The 24,349-nt window shown below is 39.1% G+C and overlaps 2 protein-coding genes and 1 long non-coding RNA gene across 3 annotated transcripts; 1 reads left to right on the top strand and 2 right to left on the bottom strand.

The window, feature by feature from the left end:
• Window positions 1–4,183: 4,183 nt before the first annotated feature.
• Window positions 4,184–7,802, bottom strand: LOC124223342 (uncharacterized). Its single transcript, XR_006884273.2, has 4 exons — window positions 7,054–7,802; window positions 5,979–6,099; window positions 5,726–5,797; window positions 4,184–5,289 (listed from the first exon to the last, which is right to left on the bottom strand). It is a non-coding gene; the product is annotated as an uncharacterized lncRNA (long non-coding RNA).
• Window positions 7,803–8,557: 755 nt separating this feature from the next.
• On the top strand, window positions 8,558–13,267 carry LOC124223336 (uncharacterized). Its single transcript, XM_046635180.2, has 4 exons — window positions 8,558–9,335; window positions 9,513–9,935; window positions 10,514–10,829; window positions 11,058–13,267. The coding sequence occupies exons 1-4, from the start codon at window positions 9,093–9,095 to the stop codon at window positions 12,536–12,538; spliced, it is 2,463 nt and encodes an 820-aa protein (XP_046491136.1). The 5' UTR covers window positions 8,558–9,092; the 3' UTR covers window positions 12,539–13,267.
• Window positions 13,268–13,340: 73 nt separating this feature from the next.
• On the bottom strand, window positions 13,341–20,155 carry Ant (ADP/ATP translocase). The gene is made up of 3 exons (XM_046635194.2): window positions 19,894–20,155; window positions 16,445–16,706; window positions 13,341–14,765 (listed from the first exon to the last, which is right to left on the bottom strand). Exons 1-3 carry the CDS (start codon window positions 20,054–20,056, stop codon window positions 14,288–14,290), a joined length of 903 nt encoding a protein of 300 aa, XP_046491150.1. The 5' UTR covers window positions 20,057–20,155; the 3' UTR covers window positions 13,341–14,287.
• Between the last annotated feature and the right edge of the window lie 4,194 nt (window positions 20,156–24,349).

Below are 24,349 nucleotides of genomic sequence, written 5' to 3'. Positions count from 1 at the left end.
ACATTAATCCTTACACAATATTTTTGATGTGTTCCTATACTAAAAATATTCATTACTATTCCAGGTATTACCCGAGGTGGTCGGAGGTGGACGAGGAGGAGGACGAGCTGGACGAGGAGGAGGACCAGGTGGACGAGGAGGAGGACGAGGTGGACGAGGAGCAGGCGGGGTGGGTCGTGGGAGAGGACCTCTCCTCTCCTCAGAGGAGTGGAGGGGGAGGGGCAGGAAAGGGGGAGAGGTGGGCGGGGAGGGGGAAGGGAAGGGAAGGGAAGGGAAGGGATGGGGGGGGGGGGGGAGGGAGGGAGGGAGGGAGGGAGGGCGGGGCGGGAGGGCGGTGGGGCGGGAGGGAGGGAGGGAGAAAGGGAGGGAGGGAGGGCGAGTAGGGGGGCGGTACTGCTCTATTAACTCTAACGGGCTCGCATCGACATCCGTCCTCCACTCTCTCCCTCCCGCCCTCCCTCCCTCCCTCCCTCCCTCCCTCCCTCCCTCCCGCCCTCCCTCCCTCCCTCCCCCCCCCCCACCCCCCCTCCCCTTCCCTCCCCTTCCCTTCCCTTCCCCCTCCCCGCCCACCTCTCCCCCTTCCCCACCCCTCCCCCTCCCCTCCTCTGAGGAGAGGAGAGGTCCTCTCCCACGACCCACCCCGCCTGCTCCTCGTCCACCTCGTCCTCCTCCTCGTCCAGCTCGTCCTCCTCCTCGTCCACCTCCGACCACCTCGGGTAATACCTGGAATAGTAATGAATATTTTTAGTATAGGAACACATCAAAAATATTGTGTAAGGATTAATGTAATTAATCAATTAATTAATAATGTAATAAATTGTATAAGATTATTCATAGCTACTGAATATGTGCTTGCACGAAAAATGAATTGAAATAATTTATTGTAAACGTGACAAGTTTGTAATATTTCAGATGAAATGTAATTACAATTGCCATCCAATATTATAGGAATATTAATTAATTAATTAATAATATAATAAATTGTATAAGATTATTCATAGCTACTGAATATGTGCTTGCACGAAAAATGAATTGAAATAATTTATTGTAAACGTGACAAGTTTGTAATATTTCAGATGAAATATAATTACAATTGCCATCAAATATTATAAAAGTGTTTTACTCACCGAGCACAAATCCTCGTCCCCCTCCTCCTGAATCACCGAGATTACCCGCAACCACCCCTAACCACCTCCAACCACCTCCAACGAAAACCGCCAAACACCTCGAGTTATACCTCAAATACTAATAAATATTTTCAGCATGAGAACAAATCAAAAATAATGTATAAGGTTTGATATAATTTTTTTATCGATATTATCTACCAGAAAGATTATGAGAAGATTATAAAGTTATAGAAATTTTATTAGCGTACTGACAGCTACCGAATTTGGGGTTACGCGAAAAACGAATTGAAATAATTCATTGTAAACATGAACCAGGAACCACGGAGCGCTTATCCTGGAAGTCGAGAAATTTTATTAGCGGACTGACAGCTACCGAATTTGGGGTTGCGCGAAAAACGAATTGAAATAATTTATTGTAAACATGAACCAGGAACCACGGAGCGCTTATCCTGGAAGTCGAGAAATTTTATTAGCGGACTGACAGCTACCGAATTTGGGCTTGCGCGAAAAACGAATTGAAATAATTTATTGTAAACATGAACCAGGAACCACGGAGCGCTTATCCTGGAAGTCGAGAAATTTTATTAGCGGACTGACAGCTACCGAATTTGGGCTTGCGCAAAAAACGAATTGAAATAATTTATTGTAAACGTGAACCAGGAACCACGGAGCGCTTATCCTGGAAGTCGAGAAATTTTATTAGCGGACTGACAGCTACCGAATTTGGACTTGCGCGAAAAACGAATTGAAATAATTTATTGTAAACGTGAACCAGGAACCACGGAGCGCTTATCATGGAAGTCGAGAAATTTTATTAGCGGACTGACAGCTACCGAATTTGGACTTGCGCGAAAAACGAATTGAAATAATTTATTGTAAACATGAACCAGGAACCACGGAGCGCTTATCCTGGAAGTCGAGAAATTTTATTAGCGGACTGACAGCTACCGAATTTGGGCTTGCGCAAAAAACGAATTGAAATAATTTATTGTAAACGTGAACCAGGAACCACGGAGCGCTTATCCTGGAAGTCGAGAAATTTTATTAGCGGACTGACAGCTACCGAATTTGGGCTTGCGCGAAAAACGAATTGAAATAATTCATTGTAAACATGAACCAGGAACCACGGAGCGCTTATCCTGGAAGTCGAGAAATTTTATTAGCGGACTGACAGCTACCGAATTTGGACTTGCGCGAAAAACGAATTGAAATAATTTATTGTAAACGTGAACCAGGAACCACGGAGCGCTTATCATGGAAGTCGAGAAATTTTATTAGCGGACTGACAGCTACCGAATTTGGACTTGCGCGAAAAACGAATTGAAATAATTTATTGTAAACATGAACCAGGAACCACGGAGCGCTTATCCTGGAAGTCGAGAAATTTTATTAGCGGACTGACAGCTACCGAATTTGGGCTTGCGCAAAAAACGAATTGAAATAATTTATTGTAAACGTGAACCAGGAACCACGGAGCGCTTATCCTGGAAGTCGAGAAATTTTATTAGCGGACTGACAGCTACCGAATTTGGGCTTGCGCGAAAAACGAATTGAAATAATTTATTGTAAACGTGAACCAGGAACCACGGAGCGCTTATCCTGGAAGTCGAGAAATTTTATTAGCGGACTGACAGCTACCGAATTTGGGCTTGCGCGAAAAACGAATTGAAATAATTTATTGTAAACGTGAACCAGGAACCACGGAGCGCTTATCCTGGAAGTCGAGTTTCACCGCGTAGCGGACTCGAAGCGCGGGATCCGGGAGGTTGAGAACCCGGTACTCGAAATACGTAGCGGACCCGAAGCGCGGGATGCGGGAGGTTGAGAACCCGGTACTCGAAATTTGCGGAGCGCGACTCTCATCCGTCCGCTCTACTGCGCGGTTCGTTCCAGACTGAGGAATCCGGCTAGCTGATTTGAGATTGCTGACGTCACTTTCCAAATATCCGAAAATTCAAACTTAGTGCCGACCTTTCATACTATGTATGATGATGTATGATGTACGATGTATGATGTATGATGATATGATATGATGCATAATGATTTTAGTTTTCACGTTTCATACAAGAAATACACACTTCATCTCTCCTGCCGATTCCAGACTCAAGCGGCCAGGCCCTTCGATGGTCAGCCGTTGACTGAAGATATATTCTTCAGTGAACGGGTCGGCTAATAACGCTGCCGTTCTGCGACAGTTGGCGATGAAAAATTTTGCTCGTATCTTTCAAATGTGTGTTAAAAAACACTCGAAGTGTTAAGAAGCTTCGTTCTTTCTCTCCCTATCACCTTTTTAGGTCTTTAAATCACTACGCAGCGTTAAATACTGTCTCATATACGAAGCATCCATTTCATCTCGTTCAAAATTAGTACTCTGAATTTTTTTCCATCCGAATACTTTTCGAAACGCAATTCCGCTCCTCCACCCAACGCAGATACTTCACTTGCGACCAGCTAAAACAGCGTTTCGATTCTATGCCTATGAAAATTCAAGATCGAGAGAGCAAATGAAAAGTTGTTGGAATAATTTTGAATATTAATGTTATGGGATACATCGAGCGCGTGTCGAATAGAATCCCATTTCAAAATGAATAATTCTTCTCTTTTCATATCATAGCTAATCTAGTAATATAGGTAAATAGGATGATTGGAGGTGTTCGGAAATGGTAGGACATTTCAAAAGTTGAAGTCGACGATGATCCGGTGCATCAATTTCGTCGTTACAGATTTTCTTTTCCCATGAGGCATAGAGTATTCAACAACGAGAATGCAGTCCTTAAAATCGCTTATTCATCTCTGTCTGGAAAGCTAATTCGCAAGGCGTGGTATTCTAGATATGTCAAAACTAAGCTAGCGGCACGTGTTTGCATTATTAGAAAAATACCCGTACTCGACATACACTGTTTCTAATCTTTTGCTACATTTGGTTTAATCCCCATGCTTCCACAGCACGAATAGTCGAAAATGTTTGTGATTATCCATAATAAAATAAAAGAAGTAACGAAGCTTAAATTTATTGTTAAAGCTCTAATGAATACATCAAACTGCGGTCGAATCAATTCATTTATTATTTGCACATGACCTCTGTATATTTGATAAATTATTCCTAAATACATTGAAACATATGTATTTAAAATGAAATATCATGCAATGGGCTGTGTAAACTACAAACTATAATTTCTATCAAATAGCTGCTTTTATGTCAACAGGGCTTTGAGACTCAGTTAAGTTGGATCTCGATTTTTGCCATTGTATGTAGGACATTGGGTTACAAGAACAAATGCGAATTACGAAGAACTCCGTATTAGAGATAAGGATATTTTAGTTCAAGTATACCTATACACAGAAATCCGTATGTGAATATACCAAAACCTCTGTGTTTATTGTAAAAATCTAGTTTTATATATGTGTATATATGTATATACGCATGCATAAGTATACATATACATATATACACATACATTTACATAAATAATTGCCAAGAAATTAGAAACACTCACAACTTGTCGCAAATAGAGTAAAACGTAAGGTTAATAATATACAAATTACACAAGCGCACCATAAAACATGGCAAGGGTAATCCTAGTGCAGTGATTGTATAAACTGAAGAAATATACATTTACATATACATGATATAAATTAATAGTCTAGAAAAGAGTATTTAGAGAGCTTATCTAATTCCGATCTTGTCACAATAGATCATTAACATAATCAATATACGGTTAAAGCTGTATTAGCTACATTCACTATTAGAGATAATATTTTTTATCCATTTTTATAGTTATTCAATTTCTTGTATAACAATTGTTCAAACTTCACCGCAAAATGCCCAACGAGTTCTCGTAGTGCAAATACGAGTCCAATTACCGTACAGATGGCATTACATTGATTTTTGCCTTCTCGCGTCGAGTTATAAATACAAAGAAATCTCAATGAGAGCTCATTTCTATAAGATTTACTGTAGTCCTATATTCGTAGCTGTACCTGTTATTCTATATTACATACTGTCCTAAATTTTAAACACACGGCACAACAATGGCTGAAAGCACAATGGCAAGAAGAGAGGAGCAATTTGCATCTTAATAAATCTTTTCTTCTTCATACGTAGCAGAGCGATGTCACGTCGGAGGATATGTACTAGCGGATCACTAGGTGGGGCACAGAACTGAAACATAATTATGTTAAAAATCTTCAACATCTCTTACAGAAAGTAGGTACTTTGCCAGACCTTATATACCAACAACGAATATTCATAGAGGCTATATTCATAAATACTTACAAAAGTAAGCTAATATTTTACCCGCAATTGCTTATTACTGATAACTTGATATGATAATATCCCCTTCCCGCCCTCCCCCCCCCCCCCCTCCCGCCCCTCCCCACCCCTCTCACGACCCGCCCCGCCCTACCTACTTCTGCTCCTACTCCTACTCCTACTCCTACTACGACGAATACTCCTATTCCTACTCCGAGTCCTATTTCTACTACTACACCTACTCCTACTCCTATTTCTACATCCACCCCTCATCCTACTTCTACTCCTGATCTCATTTCTGATCCTGATCCTACTTCATCGAATACTATAAAAATGGTAAACTCACCGAGCAAAAATCCTCGTCCTCCTTGTCCACCTCCGGCCATCTCCAACGACCGCCAACCACCTCAGGATATACCTTGAATAGTAATAAATATTTTCAGTATGAGAACACATCAAAAATATTGTGTAAGGATTAAAATTTGTGCTTGCGCGAAAAATGAATTGAAATAATTTATTGTAAACGTGACAAGTTTCCAAAACTTTAGATAAACTAAAATTACAATTGCCATTGAATATTGTAAAACTGTTTTACTCACCGAGCACAAATCCTCGTCCTCCTCGTCCACCTTGTTCTCCTCGTCTGCCTCATCCTCCGCCTTGTCCAGCTCGACCACCGCCAACCACTACTGCTAATCACCTCGGGTTATACCTGGAATACTAATAAATATTTTTGAAGTTATACTTCTTTAGGCGCGTTATGAAAAACTGGTGAGAGGGAAATTTCAGGATGCGCGCGCATCACTGTAACACAAAACTGTAACACAAAATTAACAGGATGAAGTTGCCCACTCAACCGAATTCATGCGCGCGCATCACTGTAACACAAAATTAACAGGATGAAGTTGCCCACTCAACCGAATTCATTAAGTCTCGAAAAAAAACTAAATATTTATCCACATGGTTTTAGTTTTTACAGTCACAACACGTGTTTTATTTTCATACAAGTGCGAATTATATATGTGGTGCAATAAAATATATTCAGTAGTGATTTAAATTGAATATTTGGATTAATATTATTTACTATTTGTGAATATTAGTGAAAAAATTGTGCTAAAATACTTTTTCAAGTGCTCCAATATAATTGAGGTTAGTTATCCGTATGTATTATTTATTGATATAAATTAAAATATCATTATTTAATATAATTAATACTAAATATTATTAAATTATCAATGTTGAATATTTATTATTGGTTTTTTAATATTTATAAAATAAAGAAATAAATTTAATACAACATTTAATAAAAAGTTCCTGACAAAAATTCAATAGATTATTTAAATATAATGTAAGACATCCGTTATTTGTTTTACTGTTTTTTAATGATGCCAAAGAAGTATAACTTCTCACGCGCGTACATAAGTACACGCACCCATGCATTTTTAGTATTAAAACTCAGCAAAAATATTGTGTAAGGAATAGTATAATTTTTTGAATGATAAATTTTACCAAGAAATTTATAAGAAAGTTATAAAAAATTATTGTAATTTCATTGGCTATTGGTTCGATAGTACAACACATGACGTTTTCAATAATCAAACTTGTAAACTTAAAAGTTAGCCCGGAAGGGCACAAATCATCAGGTCAAGGACCTGGACTGCCAGAACTACGGACCTCTTGTTCTGAAAGTCGATTTTCACCAGGAAGCGGATCTGGAGCGCAGAAACTACGCAGCGCGTGTTCTGAAAGTCGAGTTTTACTAGGTATTGGACCTTTATCGAAGCAACCACGGAGCGCTTGTCAGGAAGTCGAGACGCACCAGGTAGCGAACCTGGAGTGCAGGAACCATGGAACCCTTGTCCTGGAAATCGAGTTCCTGCAGGTAGTGGACCTTGAGCGCAGAAACTACGGAGCGCGTGTCCTGAAAGTCGAGTTCCACTAGGTAGCGGATCGGGAGCGCACAAACTACGTAGCGCTTGGTGAAAAGTCACCGGGTTCAGAACCTGGACAGCCAGAACTACGGAAAATTAGTCGTGAAGGTCAAACGTTAGCAGGTCAAAGACCTGGACAGCCAGAACTACGGAGCGCATGTTCCGGAAGTCGAGTTTCACAAGGTAGCGGACTTGGAGTACAGGAACCACGGAGCCTTTGTCCCGGAAGTCGAGTTCTTGCAGGTAGTGGACCTTGAGCGCAGAAACTTCGGAGCGCTTTTCTTAAAAGTCGAGTTCCACTAGGTGGCGGACCTGGAGCAAAGAAATTACGGAGCGCTTGGCCTGGAACCCGAGTTGCACCAGAAAGCGGACCCGGAGCGCAGGATCCAGGAGGTAGAGAATTCGGTACTCGAAATCTGCGGAGCGCGATTCTCATACGTCCGCTCTACCGCGCGGTTGTTTCCAGACTGAGGAATTCGGCTAGCTGATTCTAGAGCGATGACGTCAAGAGAAAAAAAATTTTGGGTGACGTCACTTTCTGAACATCCGAACATACATACTTTGGTTTCGAACTTCAATGCTATGTATGATGTATGATGTACGATGTATGATCTATGATGATATGATATGATGTATGATGATATGATATGATGTATGATGATTTTCTACGTTTCAAACAAGAAATACGCACTTCATCTTTCTTGCCGATTCCAGACTCAAGCGGCCAAGCCCTTCGATGGTCAGACGTTGACCAAAGATATATTCTTCAGTTAACGGGTCAGCTAACAACGCTGAAATATACTGAAACTCAACTGAAAGCAAACTTTGTAGGTTTGAATTCATCATTTTCCCTTCCCATCTTTCCAATAACCAGGTGCAAATTTCATGTTGTTCAGCAGTTCATTTTAATTCGATGCTTGCAGCGTATTCGAACTGCGCCTAATCGATTCCTGTAGCAAAATTATGTCGATACGGTGCATCCTAGAGTCAGTTTCAGCATTATTCAAAATCTTCGAAATTTTGTAAAAACATCGTAAGCCTTGCGGTCTTGAAGAAAAAGTCATTCGTCTCAGAATCGATTGAAATTACCCTTTCCAAGTTAATTGGATTCCCAAATTGTGTAAAATTGCATGGATGCACTGCACGCATGCTATCACTCTGTATTACGGAAGTACAAAAATTATACGGAACAAGACAAACCTATTATGTGTGCATTGATGACGCGGGGTGTGTTTCGGAAACCTACCATGAGTGCAGAAGCGCTTCTCAACACTTCGCCTAACCTATTTCTCTAAGACTAGTTATAGGTAGAGTAGTTCCCCAAGTTTGTTCACCAACAAATTCAATAAGTAAATATGTTACCTGTATAGAATAAAATGAGTAAATATTAAATATTAGCTCGAAATTTAAAATATATGTTATCAATCGGGATTCAAGATGGTGTCACCTCGTTCGCTAATTATCATATATTTTTAGAATTGCCATGTTATAAAGCGAAAAATTGAAACGTATTATGTATTACTGTATTTATTGAGTTTCAATACCGTCAAACATCACTTTTAAAAATAAGAAATTTGAGGAATTATTGTGGTGCCATTAATATATCTGAAGAATTATTGTGATGCGATCTAAATAAGAAATGTAAAAAATTGTTTCGGCGCCATATAAAGAAATATTCGTCTGATAGGTTGGCAACGCGTGAGAGGTGTCTCTCTCACTCTAGTTGTGTATCATTTTCGAGCGACAAATAATAAACAACCAACTAAACCGATAACTCTGACAATGAGTATGAAAACAGCGATGAAAAGAAATAATACTAAAAGGAAGAGACGTACAATATGCTTCGTGCCTGGCTGTCTTTCAAATAGTGATAACTCGCCGAACAAAGTATTTATTGCTGCACCAAGAAACTCTGCAATTCGTAAGAAATGGGCAGAAAGCGTGGGTCTAACCCGCGGTCTAACCGGAGATCGTGCTGTCTTCAATCCAGGTTCGTGGATGCATTGCTGCGAAGATCACTTCAATGTAAGTGCTTTACCTATTAATCATAACTTCATTATGCTACGAACTTGTTTTCGAGTCGTTTTGAAATTAGAAATGTATTAAACTGTAATTATATATTGTCGCAAAACAATGTCACATCAGATATAAAAAGTTATACATCCCATAGTACTTAATTTCACTTTTTCACTTTCTTCACAGTTGCCAGAAGACGCGGAACATTGGGATAACTATACAGTAATGGGAGGACCTATCAGAGTAAAACATGGAGTTGTTCCCCATCTTAATATTCAATCAAGAGAAGATGAAACATTGGTAAAATCAGAGCCACAAGACACATTCAGCTCTTTGAGGTTATCGCCAAAGCCATCAACACCTTTAGAGGATCATTTAGTCAAGTCCTCAACCTCGGGAGAGTCATTTAGTTGTTCAGCAAATCTACTTACAGTTGATGATGAAACTAATGATTACAAACTTTTAGTTTCTGATGCAATAAGTTATTATACTAGCTGCGATAACAGTACTCAATGTAATTTGCTCAAGACACCTCGTTATGTGAGCAAAGGCTGTAACACTGACTCAACTTTAACCATAAATTCTTCACTTGGAATAAAAACGACCGATGTAAGTATATCAGCAATTTTATTTTAGGTACTAGAACCATAAACAAAGCTAATAACTCAACATGAAGTATCTAAGAAGATCCAAGAATGCTTATTTCACAAGCAATGTGGACTATACTTGAAGAAAGTTGAAAGAGATGAGAGTAGTGGTTTAAGCAAAATTTGAGCACGTGTTTAAAATATTAAATTAATGATTGGGGGCCGTCCGTGTCGTATCAGATAGAAAAATCTATGCGATAACGAGCTGGGGAGGAAGGCGTCTGCCAAAATCTCACAGCCGGTCTTATGGGGAAGGGCCTCAAAAACGGTTAATCCTTCAATGTCACCCTGGGCTACTTTGACCCCAGACCATTTTTACTCGAAGTCTTCAAACTCTTCCTGCTGGAATTAGGACTTACCCCACCATCTACCTTCAATTGCGAGTTCAAACTTTGTATTCAAGCAGGTACGAAAAGTCAGTCGTGCGTCAGCTGCAAATTAGAGCAATTCAATGTGAGCATGGGGTCAATTTACCACCTGTGTGTCATTTACTGTGATTTGAGTGAAAATTGGAGCAAATTTTTAATTTTCTTGAATTAGATACCTTATAATCTCCGGAGTAAACAAATCGCTCAAGTCTTGATGGACGATGATGCGCATGAAGAGGCTTTGGACGAGGCATCTTCAGATGAAGAAGATTATTTGTCCCAAGAGAGTTCTTATTCTACAGAAAGCGAGGATGACTTCCACGAAGATGAAAATAGCAGTTTAGAGCAGCGTCCTTCAGAGGTTTGCGCGCAAAGAGATGGGAGCGTTAGCGAAAACTCTGAAAACTCAACTGGCGACTGGCCATTAACGACACTTCAAGGCAGGAACGGGTACAAATGGAGTACGAAAATTCTAACAAGATGCTCAGGTATGTAACTGTCTATGTGTAGGTGTATAGTCTGCTTATGCGGAGCTTGGATGAGACTTAGTAGTGGAGTTTGTTTACCCCTGCGTACAGCTGCAGTAAACAGTGAATGTACGAAAGACGTGGGGAGAGGATAAATGAAACAGGGAGAGAGAGAGAGCATTGATATGAAGAAAAAATTAATAGAATGCTAGAAACTTTTGTAACCGTAATAGAATGACTTTTTTTTAGATCGTCATTTGCCATCAGAATCAAAGTTTGTTCCTGGCCCCGTTGGTCCTGCTGCAGGCTTATCAACAATTGAAGATTTTTGGAGTGTATTATTTACTGATGAAATCTTCAAAATTATAGTGGATAATACGAACGACAAGATTGAAAATGTTTGCACTGGGATGATATCGCAAGGTCAAACAATGCAGTCGTATCACCATCACACAGACATGGAAGAAATGAAGGCTTACGTTGCTTTATTTTACTATTCTGGAGCATGGAAGTGTTCGAATGTAGATATTCACGAGTTGTGGAGTGCATCAAACGGATTAACGTTTTATCGGTGCGTAATGCCACGAATGAGGTTTACTTTTCTTAGTATGTGTATTCGATTTGATAAGAAAGAAACAAGAGATGAAGCTGATAAATTCGCGCCAATAAGAGAAGTTTGGAATATTTTTATTCGAAATTGTCAAATCTGTTACAATATTCATTATAAAACAACTGTTGGTGAGCAATTACTCAGTTTCCGTGGACGATGTTTATTTCGTAGGCACATGAAAGCAAAGCCGGATAAATGCGGGTTACAATTGAAAATTTTGAATGATGCTACAACCGCGTACTTGTACCACGCTATTCCTTATTTAGGAAAAGTAACTTTAGATGGAAAATTAGCAAATGAAAGTATACCAGAATATTATTTAAGAGCAGTAACCGAACCGATTCATGGGTCAGGTCATACGATAACTTGTGATAATTGGTTTACAACCATTCCGATGCTTGACCGTTTTTGTGACGAACCTTATAATCTAACGGTAACGGGAACAATTCACCAACATAAAAGGGAAATTCCAGCTGATTTCAGAGTTGCATCGCAAACAGTGCCCCACACAAAGTTTTGTTTTTCTCCAAAAATAACTTTGCTTTCTCACACACCAGAAAAAAATAAAATTATACTTTTAGCTTCAACATACTCTAAATCTACTGAAATAATTGACGGAAAGCCTCAAATAATATTACATTATAATAAAACTAAGGGACAAACTGATTGTTTTGACCAATTATGTCATGCTTACACTGTTACTAAAAGAACAAATCGCTGGCCTGTACGTATTTTTTATGGGATTCTTGACCAGGCTATGGTTAATTCTAGGATTTTATTGAAATGTCTTTTAGTGAATACAGGTTCCAGTGAAAAAGTAAGAGCGATAGATTGCATGAGGAGATTAGCTCTTCATTTAGCAACTCCACATTTGCGAGCTCGCTTAGAAAATCTTAGTGTCCGCCGTAATATCCGAAGTGGTATTGCGGGAATACTAAATATACAGAAACTTTCTGTTGATGAAGAAAGACCGTATTTTTCTGTTCGAGTAAGATGCGGCCTTTGTCAACGAGGATCTGATCGGAAATCGAGAGAAAAGTGCCCTTCGTGCCTGCGGTCGATGTGTAATAGGCACCGCGCTTACATATGCGTCGAATGTGCACCTATTGAACAAAAGTGATGATTATTTTCATTTGATTTTATACTTCTAGAACATATTTTCATAAGATAATGATTTCTCATCTATAAAAAAATGTAGTTTGTCATTTATTTCATCGAAAACTGCATGGACTTCCAACCTTACCCAATGTCATTTTTTCCTTGAAAAATTCACCATTCATTCCGCAAAATATACTTTTTGAAAAACTGACTTATGAGACCAAGCCTATCTTGAAGTGGAATATCTTTGGAATAACGTTATAATTTTTTATAACAAATATTGAAAGTTAAGAAAATGGCGCGTATTTGAGTGAAAAAATAATTTTTTTCATATGAAAATCCCAAAAATCCAACATGTTCAAGACTAGGCCTATTTTTATAAAGGGTAGAAATATGTTACATAAATAATTTTTTTCGTATGAAAATCCTAAAAATCCAACATGTTTAATACTAGGCCTATTTTTATAAAGGTTAGAAATATGTTATATAATGAGAAATTTCGAATAATCTCAAAGTACAACTGATTTATTTAAGCTTGGGTCAAAATGTCACCGTATAACACATACGTCATTCCCACGACGTGCGCCATTTCAGTGTTAATTGAGTTATGTTTTTTTGAAGATTTTTAAATCCTTGATGTACTCAAAAGCAAAAAATAAAAAAAGGATGACATGTAGTCCCCGCATCTTGTAAATGAATTTTATAGACCATCATTTTTCCGCTTTGTTGGTCACGCTGAAATTGTCAATAAGTCAGGGAAAAAGAGTTCGGAGAAACGAAAACAAAAAGAATAGAAAGAAAAGTAAATTATGTAAGAATAAGCGTTCGTTTTATTAGTTTTTATTGAGTTGCTGTTACGCTGCATACATCCTAACATGAACAGAATAGATGCATACACGCATTTCTTATCAACGTTTATCTTACATGGAGTCGTCTGTCGCGTGAAATTAAATTATCCTTCTCAATGGTAAATTATTACTGATATCATTACATGATACTTTTTTTTTTAATCTTCTTCTGTTACTCATTTAATTATCATTATTTATTAATTATCTACAATGGGCCGAGGATAAGGGCGGGGGCGGCCCTGGTCTACGCACCCCGCCAGCGTCGTCATCGTATCAAAACTTTCGACGCGCGTCCCTCTCGCATCTTGATCGAATGTTTTCGCGTTGACGCTGCTAGGTTTCCGATCGTCATCCACTTTCGCGTGCCTACTCGGAACGTTTTGCTTCATTTTCGTTTTACATTGTTTCCAGGTAATATATGACGTGTATATACGTAATACCTTTATTATTTATATGCCTATCAATTTCACAAATATCTTCAAACGTATAAGCAGAAAACTGTCGAGAAGCAATAAGAAAAAAAAAACGTTGAATTCAGCAATAAATTAAACAATGCCATTCTATCCGTAGAATACGTAGATGCCAAATTACGAGCATTTTTTTTCTTATTTTTCTACAAGTTTATTCTTTGCTGCACGATCTCATTTCATTCTTATTTCTCAATTATGTGTTTCTGTTGTTATAATAATTCAATGTTGATGATAACGTTCCATCAATCAGCTTCCCTAGCTATTGTTTTATCCTTATCCATTTGGCCAAAGTTATTCATGAAATTGCCAACTATCCGATCCTAACCGGCCGCTACCGGTAGCAGGCAGTGTGAGGAATAGGATGGACGCTGTGTGGGTGTTTCCTTTAATATACTGGATGGTGGAGAGGACAAGGTGACATTGGGGGAAGGGATTTGACGTTGCTTTCGCGATTTAAAGCAGGTTCTTGATTTCGTCGTATAATACGAGTACAAGGGCACCACCAGTACCACGGAGAACGTTTGAGAATGCTCCCTTGAAGAAAGCACCGCCACCCTCGGTCTTGTAAATGGTTGCCCAGCAGTGAGCTGTGCTCTTGTAGAGAATCTCGGCCTTGGCACGACCGGACTGCATCATCATACGCCTACGCACGGTGTCGAAGGGGTAGGAAATGATTCCAGCAACGGTGGTTACGCACTGCGCGATACCCCAGGAGACCAGGAATGGAGTTTTCTTCGGGTCGGGAAGCATACCACGGGCGGTATCGTAGAAGCCGAAGTATGAAGCACGGTAGATTATGATACCCTGTACGGATACCCCGAAACCACGGTAGAGACCGGCTAGACCATCAGCCTTGAAGATCTTGGTCAGGCAGTTTCCGAGACCGGTAAATTCTCGGGTACCTCCAGCTTTGCCGACATCGGCGGCCAACCTTTCGAGAACAACGAAAATAGTTAGCATATCGATTATTTATGTACGAGAATATTATATTAACATTGCGGAAACTTCGCGACATATCTTTAGCTTGTAAAATGTGATTTTAGCGATCACGGACAACAATTTTTAGACGCTTTCAAATATTCGGAACGATTTTTTCAATCGAAAATTTCGTGGGTAAAAATGGAAAAACGAAGTGTGGGTTTGGCATACGTGAAATATGGCTGAAGTTGAAGTTTGTAACGTTAGTAGTCGAGGTAGTTTTGGGATATGTTGTTATTTCGCCAAATTACGATTGTCCCAAATTCAGTCAACTACATCAACGTAAAAAATAATTACATTTTCTGAATTCAATTACTTTAAAATTGTTTATAAATTTCCAAAGCAGTGATTCTCTCTCAATATTTCGTTATATTAACGTTACTTGAACCTTATAAATAAGAAAAGTCATGTCAAAAGTTATGACAATGCCTATTGATATATTGCGACGAAAATTTTCCAAGAGATTTGAGTTAGGAACATTAACCAGTGTGGCGACCGACCGGAAAAATCGGGAATAGTCGCGGAATTTTTCTATCAGGAAAAGTCAGGGAATTATGACGATCTACAGGAAAAAACGTACTTTTTTCATAGATTGTTTTCAAACCTCAATTAGGCTTCATAAATTTAGCTAAACTCGCTTTCGGAAATGGTATTGTGTAGATGCACAGTTGCGAGTTTCAAAATCATTTAGGGATAAAATACATTTATTCCCGGTTTTATCGGGTTGTCGCCACTCCGAGCAGAAATTTAGACATATGTTATCGGTACACGACCTTAATTTCATCAAAAGAAAATCACGAGTTTCGTTTTTGGCAATAGGCTAACCTATTCGGAAAATCCCAAAAAATGTTCTCTTCCAAACCATGTCCAGCATTCCATAGATTTTTATAAGATATTTGTTTCCTCCTGAGTTTAAGTGCATTTGCGGTATTAACGCAAAATGACGTAATTTTTTTCATTTGTTATTTATCGCGTTGTTCAAACAAAAGTATTCGATACTTAAACACTAACAGTATTCAAAATTAACAATTCACAACCATGCTGACGGTGGCCGTGTAAACTAGTTTTGTGCACCCGTGTTCATTTTAGTGAGCAGTGACTGCCGTGAGTAAGCCAATTGCAGTTTTATTAGGTTTGAAGGCCGCAGTCCCTGAGCAAGAATACAAGATTATATCTACTACCATCACTCATCGTACGCGAACGCAGTCCCACACAGCCAAGATAGCGTGAAATTCTAACGTGATATATCAACATTAGCAGACGACGCGGTGATAACACTCTGTTACAGGGACGAACACGCAATGCCAACGTTTTGTGGAACTTTTTTCATAAGCATTACAGCGAGTACGCCACATCTTTTTCCGCGTGTACCTTTGAATAACGCATTCCACGATGCGTCGTTATTCTGAACTCTGTAACACGACACGTAACAATGGGACCAAATACTTTATTCCCGAAACGATTAAAACCTTCTGCATCAAAAACGATGGAAATTAAGGTTGCCGTATTTCTCGATGTGCTACAAATTGCAAGGACGTTTTTTTTGTCGACTATTCTACTGAGCAAAAATAACAGACGACTTTTTACATAGAAACAAACCATTGAAATCTTGAAAATTAGCGTTCATCTTACCTGGTTCTGGCGAAATCTAGGGGGTAGACAAAGCAGAGGGAAGTGGCACCGGCAGCACCACCAGATGCCAAATTTCCTGCGAAGTAACGCCAGAACTGGGTGTGCTTGTCAACACCCCCAAGGAAGATCTGCTTGTATTTGTCCTTGAAGGCGAAGTTCAGGGCTTGGGTGGGGAAGTAACGAATTACGTTGGCGAAGTTACCACGCCAGAAACTGAGGAATCCTTGTTCTCGTGGGATGCGGACGAAGCAATCGATCATACCTGTGGATCGGGAAATAGCATCGACATTCAAAAGACATCCTACTGAATGTGCAGAATTACATTTTACCTAACCGAAATAGGACAAACGATGCGATTTTGGCGTTAATCAGGGTGGCCACTCAATTCCGCTCACGGAATTCCCTGACATTTCCCGGTTTTCCCTGACTAAAATCATTATTTTTCCCTAACATTTTAATGCACAATTTGTGCAGAAATCACTAAAAACTATAGTAACCTAGGTAAAGTATGGCCAAATATATTAAAGTTATAAAAGTTTTTAAAAGTTGATCGTTCCGTTCATTATGATTTTCGAAAGTTGACAAAAAATGAAAATTTCCATTTGCTTGGTCTTGTTAAGTATATATTTAAGAAGGGGCTCCAAGAAGCGAAATATTTTTAGAGCTATTATTTGAACATTTATGCTGTTTGCAATGAAAATCGAGGTTCGAAGAATTATGACTAATTAACGAATGTGTAACTTTTTGAAAAATAAACTTAAAATTTTTTTTCCAACGGGACATTTTTCTTTTAAGCGTTAAGAATACACCACAATTTATCCAAATTTTTAAATTGATATTTAATACAGCAAAACAATTATTTTATGCGGTGTACCGTCTAGACGCGGCGCGTCTATGCCGTAACAGTTGCGCAGAGCCCTGTGTTCAGCGTTAAATTAAAATTACTAATACTGAAGATAGAATTCCGGGTGCTTGTACTTTTTTATTGGAAATTTCCTCCTCTTTAAGAATCTTTTTAAAATTTTCGCTAGCGCTTTTACTTTTTGAGTTATTGCCAAAAACCTGAGGCTTCGTTTTTTCTAGACTATTAGGCGTCGGTGAACTCGCGTCTCCACACGCAGTGACGGCCATAGATAAATCAAACCGATGTCTGCTCGTACTACTGAATTCATGTGACAATCAACAACTAAGCTTATAATCGTCAATAAGAAGAGAAGAAAAATTGTGACGATGCGGTGATAGCATCTCAATTTTATGGAAAAGCTTTTGAAATCCGTGAGTTCTATAAAAAGTCCCTGACCAACCAAAAAATTCCCTGATTTTTCCCTGACATTTCGCGGTTTTCCAGACGGGTGGCCACCCTGGTTAATAAATCAGATCCTAAGTTACACTCTCAGTTAAATTCCGATATCATAATTTTTTTCCACTAGATTAATTCTTTGACTGTTTTATATACTGATGGACACTGGTGTTAAATCTAACTCTGAGAGTTATGCATGTATAAAAAATGTCGCTGTACGGTGTGTATCGACGTAGTAGTTACTAAATGAAATCGAAATTTTCGTGTCAAAGGAATACATAAAACTGAAAAAGTCTTGTTCGGAATATCGTGAATTTTTCATCTATGTCGACTGAAAACTAATTTAGAAAGACGGCACATCTGTTTTTTGTATCATGAAGTTTAATTCAGAAGTAACAACGATTTTCATTGAAAGTTCCTTATATAAGGTTTCGAATAATGTATACTGGGATACACGCGTCTGATTGTGAGCTTGTTCGAAATAATTGTATGTTTTCAAAAAATTGTACCTCTTCATGGTTTTAGGGGGAAAATATGAAAAAATATATCAAAGCCAGCTTTGATCAATACCTAATGTACGTAAAAAATTCATACAGATATCGCGATCGAGAGGGTACCAAGATCGTAGAACCAATCTGGAGTGAAATGCCCCACTTACATAATTTGGCTGAAGTTCGTAAAGTTAGCGTAGCTAAAATGTACAGTATTTCGTAACTTTGAAATTGCCAAATATTCAGTTAACCATGCATACACTGTAGCTTAAACACACCAAACAATACCGAATTAAATATCGCAACCCTTACAAACTAATTCTCAAGTTTTTAAATATCATTTTTTATCTCGTAAAGTTACGTTGACCTCGTGAACTTCAGACATCGTCATTTGTACCACGAAAAAAGTTTTCAATCGTGTTTTTCTTACATTCTGTTTTGAAAAGAATGTCAATTAGGCTTCACTGCGTGGTTAAGTAAGCGTTGTTCGGCTAGTAACCCTGCTGCTAACTTCGGCTTCTCAAGATATGAATAATCGCATGATCTACTTTTAAACTACTTCTAAATTTTATTAATTCGTACCATCCTCAATCCGGCTTGATCCGATTAATTAATAATCCAGCAGTTACTTTTTAGAAACTGCATCATCTTCGTTGATGATTTTACGTCAATACGAGTTGAAGCGTGGATCTTTAATTCTCTGTACAATTCTATAACGTGTCAGTTTCTGAATGGTAAGAAAAAATTTTATTACATAGAGGTACTCGGCACCGATTATGATGCTATGCATAACTAGTCATTGATTTTTCACTGACGAGTAACTGTAATCAGAGCTGTAGTCTTCTATTACAGAGATATCGAAGAATGAAAAGTGACCACGTCCGTAGAATGAATACGTCACGGTAATCCCGGAATCCATATTCCAAGATGGCGGACTTCGAGGATCGACCACGAATGACAAGTCCAAGAGAGAGTGACAGAAAAAGTTAAGTGTATCATGGTGCGTGACAGACGAATTTCACAGCAATAAAAATCAGCAAATCTAAATCTATGCCGGTGTAAGGATAACCGATTGTCCTTGCGGTCAGATTCGTAAAATTCGAAGGCTTCGGTCGCCGGTCGGCCATTTTGGCAGGAGGCTACTTCGTCATCGATTTGTACGTAAGATTTCGGTTCTCAGGGTAAGGTGAGGCAGCGGCGCTCTACCATCTGGCAAATCCACGCGCCGCCACTGCTTATCGACCCGCTGCTTGCCTAGGCGTTTCATCGGTATCGGCGTGACTCGGAAAAGTTATGTAAGCGCCGAAACCATACCGGGTTACATAAACGATTATAGACAAGCCTGTTCGTCGGCAAAACCATGAACAATATAACTGGGAGGATTAGATTCGGAGTCTCGTGGTTGCATAACGTCAAAATGCGACCTCGTGTTTGCTAGATGTCGGGCACGGCTGTACTTCTCTTCCTTTTCTATCAGCTATTTGAGTACCTATCTTCTACAAGAAGGAAGCTACGAGAGGGGGAGAGAGACAGCAGACGCGTTCGAAAAGTTCGAAGCCGTACGCCAGCGTCACGCAATGAGCAGGAAACGCGGGAGTCGACAGTCGTTTGTTTGATCGGTCGGATTTTCACTTGTTTCACTTGTTAGCGGGACTTACCCTTGTAACGCTGGTCAGCAGCGATCTGCTTCGAGATGTGCTGGACTTGAAGCAGAAGCTTGACACGCTCGATGGGAGCGACAGCGGTCTTCGAGATGGCAGCGGCGACTCCACCGGCGATAAAATCCTTGGCAAAAGCCACGGGGTCCGCAAGATTAGCCATTATTATGTGTTGGGTGTGTGAGATCGGATTGCAAGAGGATAAGGAGAGACTGACTCCTGTAACGGACGCGCGCCGGACGACGAGTGAACGAGGCAAAGCTTTTCCCTCAGATCCGACCTCAGCTAAGAATAGCTGCGCACGTCACGTGATCCTCTTTGCGCAGGTACAGTCGCTCCGAAAAGCTTGTCGATGACCCTCAAACCACGGCACGTCGGCGTTATATCGATTTCGTTACTCAAATTCATTCCTCGTGCTCATTCGTTCCGCTAACAATTCCATCCTCCTATCCGTCTCATCACGTTTCAATCAATTTCTTTTGCCGCATTCTAATTGTTCGAATATACCGCGCTCCCTGATTGCGTCACATCCTCCAACTTCACCAATAAAAAGAATCCTCATGGGTCACAAGCGCCTGGGCCCAGGGTCGTTACTGGGCGTACCGAGCACATCGAAGATTTCGGCCCGCACGGTCAATGTACGAATTTGCCTGATATCGAGTGGATGTTGTTAAAGTTGAGACGAATAGTCAGCTGGAATTACCGCTGGAAAACTGAAACATTGAGATTTCTCGATTTACATATGAAATTCGAGACTCCAGTCGCTGCAGGCATCGCCCTTTCTCGCCGCGTGACTTCGTATCTAGAGCATCGCTTCGTAACCAGCTTATCAGCCGTCAGCTCGTTTACCTGAGATTCCGCAAAACCGATTCTTACGGCCCCCTAAATGTCCGGGGTTTCCTCATTGTTTATTTTCACGCTGACCGAGGTGCAGTTCGTGATGCCAGCCAAGAGACAGATTCTTAGCCAGTATTAGGACTAGGTCTCAAGAAGGTGTCTCAAGGTCAATCAATTAGGCAAGGAGGTTAACAGAACGAAACTTGCGTAACTGTGGCTCGCTGCCAGTGCCGGAATAGCGTCAAAGTTCAATGGAGCAACGGGGACTCAGAGTCGCATATATTTATACTCTTGAGGATGCACGAGTCTTGGTCTCAGAACAGCTGATTCGTTGCCATCGAACTTTGCTATTTCTCGTATTACGATACTAAATTCCCTCTACACCCAGTTTCTATTCTCTCGTCGTTTCAGAGATTTCCGGATTTTTCTTTCGAACTGCATTTCTGCACTCGACGATTGCTTATTCTGGTGTCTATAAACGTCGAGCACTCTATGTCTCTGCTGCCCAACTGCAAAACTTCCGCGGCCTTTCTGTACCTGCCAACAATGCCAGGGCCAGGTGCACTTGGACGTAGGCACAGAAATTTAAGAACAAAGGTTGCTTATATTCAATGAAATCTCATTTGTTCATTTCTGACTTCGGATTCCTGAGAATCTTACACCCCGAATTAAATTCGTTGTCAAAGACTGATTGCAGGCGAGAAATGCATTTTTTGTGACAGGAACGAATTTATACATTGATGTGAATCCTTTAAGTGCCCTGTTTTCAGAAAATCAGAATCACGTTCACGGTTCATTCTAAGTAAGATAGGAAAACTGCCATTTCCGAAACAAACACCTGTAATAACCACCTATATAAGGATTGAAGTGTACATGCCTATTTGACACTTTCCATTCAAAACGTCTCACCTCGTCGAGTGAGTTATTTATACAATTGCCGTTGCCATCGTTGACGCACGGCTGACCTCCCTGAAGTGACAGTATGTGACGAAATTGCGGAACAGAACAGTTGCTAAATCTCTGTTTAGTGAATTGGGATTAAAAACTTATCCGACGATGCTCGGATTTCGGTTTCGAAGACCAAGATATTCAATTATTGCTGTCCAACGTCCTATAAAAAATTCATATCTTGACTGATGTGTAGAAAGAAAATTTATATCCCTGCAAGATATGCTGTTATTTAGCTCTCTTCTAGGCAATAATTCGAAATTTTATAATATCGTCTATTAAATCGTATACTTATATTTGTAATACCTATACCGCTTATTTGCCGCACCGAAAGAAATGTTACGTGCAATTGGATCTTCATGTCGCGTACCATGAAGATACAACAAATGATTACACGATTTACACACATACATATTTGTATCCTGTGTTAAGTGTTCACATGTTGCGGTAACGTGAACCATCCAAGATCCTATTGTAAATAACACTACGATAGTATATCTTATACCACAGAAGTAATCATAATTAATTTTACATTCTTCTGATTATGAAAACTTATTATATAGTCACACGTCAAATAAATTGATTTTCATTGCAAAAAACTGTGGTCAGCGTCGTTTTATTTTTAGAAATAGTAAATTACAGTCGTACAAATTCTTGGGTCAGTCATAAAGTTATTGTGATTCGTAAACATAGTCATCAACACCGAAAAGAAATTTACAGTGCGATCTGCATTTAGATGCACGTCGCCCACTTGCAGCAAGCGCAGAGGAAGCCGGTCGGGTAGCATCGACTGCAACCGTAATATTATCGATTATTTAGTGCAGCTGCACTTCTATATCTGTGTATTCTGCAAGCTGGGCAAAACGCTCCGATTTGGCTCCGATATGCAACTGCAATAGTTCGAATTAGATTCGAAGCTTCAAGCTTATCGTCAGATATCAATATCCATACAATACTTCTATGTGCAGTTTGTTACATTGCGTAAATAATCGATATCTATGGATTGATACTATGAAGTTGATGCGCGAGTTTATTATCAACTAGACGAAGTTGATTTGTATCTGTAGCAAATGTATTCCGGAATCGACGTGGTTCAACTTACAATGAACGTTACGAGGAATCATATTTTATAGATAAGAACTTCAAATCTGACTCGCCTCGCTTAATCGGCCTGATCGTCAGTCAAGATTTTGAAATTCAAGGGCGGCGATATATTCGATGAAATATACCGTCCAGAATAAAGCTCTTGATATCGATGATCTGTACACACCGAATATTTTAAACTATGACTTTTCCCGTTCATTCAGCAGGCTTGCATAAATATTTCAGTTTCTACAAGTGAATATTAAATGCTTTAACCATTTTTTGCAAGTGGTTTCATTTAAATATTTTTTCTTTCGTTTATAGTTAGTTACTTGTAAATCGTTAGATTTCTCTGTAATTATATCATTGAGTCGTAAGTTCTTCGGTAAAATAACTGACAGAATAAATTTATTTTTCAAGCGAAACCTCAGCCAAGGTCTGCATTTACGACTCACGACTTATGTCCTTACGTAATAGAAGTATAGTACCTACTGTTGGAAACCACGTGTGTAGGGTAAAAATAGGAGTTTCTATGTTACGGCTGTATTTGAATTGGTACCGTCCGCGTGTTTCCTTTCAACCTGAAGTAAACCTGCGTGACTTAAGAATTCCCGTCGTAGTACTTACTCGATAACACCACTGTTAATCTTATCACGTGACCTTCGTGATATAGAGTTTAAACTATATGAAATATTTCAATAGCTAGACGCATCAGCGTCCTTGCTCCGGTATTATTAGCGTCCCGTTCTTACTTTGCACCAGGAACTTCAGGTATGTGTTATATACTTTAAATATATCTATTTACGCTTATAGTAATTGCACGAATGTCTTGACCAATCGTCAGCTTTAATGCCGGAAATAGCAAAAAACAATCCTCGCACTGATATCACAATTGAAAATAAATCTCATCGATGTTGGTGATTGGTGATAAATCTTTTCTACATAGAATTCAGCAAAATAAGAATTATTTGTAAGTACGTCATCTAATACTTCAGGAGCAATAGCTTTTTGTAAAATATTTTCTATAATTTTGGAAATAACAAGTTTTTGGAAAATACACATACGAGATAAATCATTTTTTAGTTGAAATTTTTGTGATGGCGTTAAATACTATCTATCTTTGTATTGAACAAATTTAAACTAATTCTTTTCCTTTTTACGTGTCTTTTAATGCCCTTCTATTATTTCGATGACTCTTTTAAATTTAGTATGCAGATACAAAATTTTGAAGGCAGGCTAACAATGCAGGTATCTTCTAAAAGGTAAAACTTATGAATTTCAAATATTTAATTAAAAAAAGTGTGAAACATAGTGCATATTTCTGTCATACTGGAATGATTCAACTAAATACATGTAATTGTTCCATCTAAAAGTTTTCTAAGTATTTATATTTCAGAATGCATCTCATATTAAGAATTTTGAGTCTTAATTTGTTTCACGTCAATGCAATTCTTCTAAAAGAAAAAAAAAAGGCGCTAACGCCTTATCGTTCATAGTTGGAAGATAATAAAGTTTTGAGAAAGCATTTTTGTTACTCGAATTGAAAACTTCATTGCAGTATACATATAGGTAGACAATGAGCATGATA

This window comes from Neodiprion pinetum, chromosome 7 (genome assembly GCF_021155775.2).
Source record: "Neodiprion pinetum isolate iyNeoPine1 chromosome 7, iyNeoPine1.2, whole genome shotgun sequence".
In the NCBI taxonomy this organism is placed as follows: domain Eukaryota; kingdom Metazoa; phylum Arthropoda; class Insecta; order Hymenoptera; family Diprionidae; genus Neodiprion; species Neodiprion pinetum.
Note: the sequence above shows the minus strand (reverse complement) of the source record. Positions and strands in the feature narration are given on the sequence as shown.

Bases quoted from the DNA above. Each gene is read 5' to 3' on its own strand.
- LOC124223336 (XM_046635180.2), top strand. From the start codon at position 9,093: ATGAGTATGAAAACAGCGATGAAAAGAAATAATACTAAAAGGAAGAGA. The intron at 9,336-9,512 runs GTAAGTGCTTTA...CTTTCTTCACAG, and splicing joins GCTGCGAAGATCACTTCAAT to TTGCCAGAAGACGCGGAACA. The intron at 10,830-11,057 runs GTATGTAACTGT...ACTTTTTTTTAG, and splicing joins AATTCTAACAAGATGCTCAG to ATCGTCATTTGCCATCAGAA.
- Ant (XM_046635194.2), bottom strand. From the start codon at position 20,056: ATGGCTAATCTTGCGGACCCCGTGGCTTTTGCCAAGGATTTTATCGCC. The intron at 16,707-19,893 runs GTAAGTCCCGCT...CCCGATCCACAG, and splicing joins TGCTGACCAGCGTTACAAGG to GTATGATCGATTGCTTCGTC. The intron at 14,766-16,444 runs GTAAGATGAACG...TGTTCTCGAAAG, and splicing joins CTAGATTTCGCCAGAACCAG to GTTGGCCGCCGATGTCGGCA.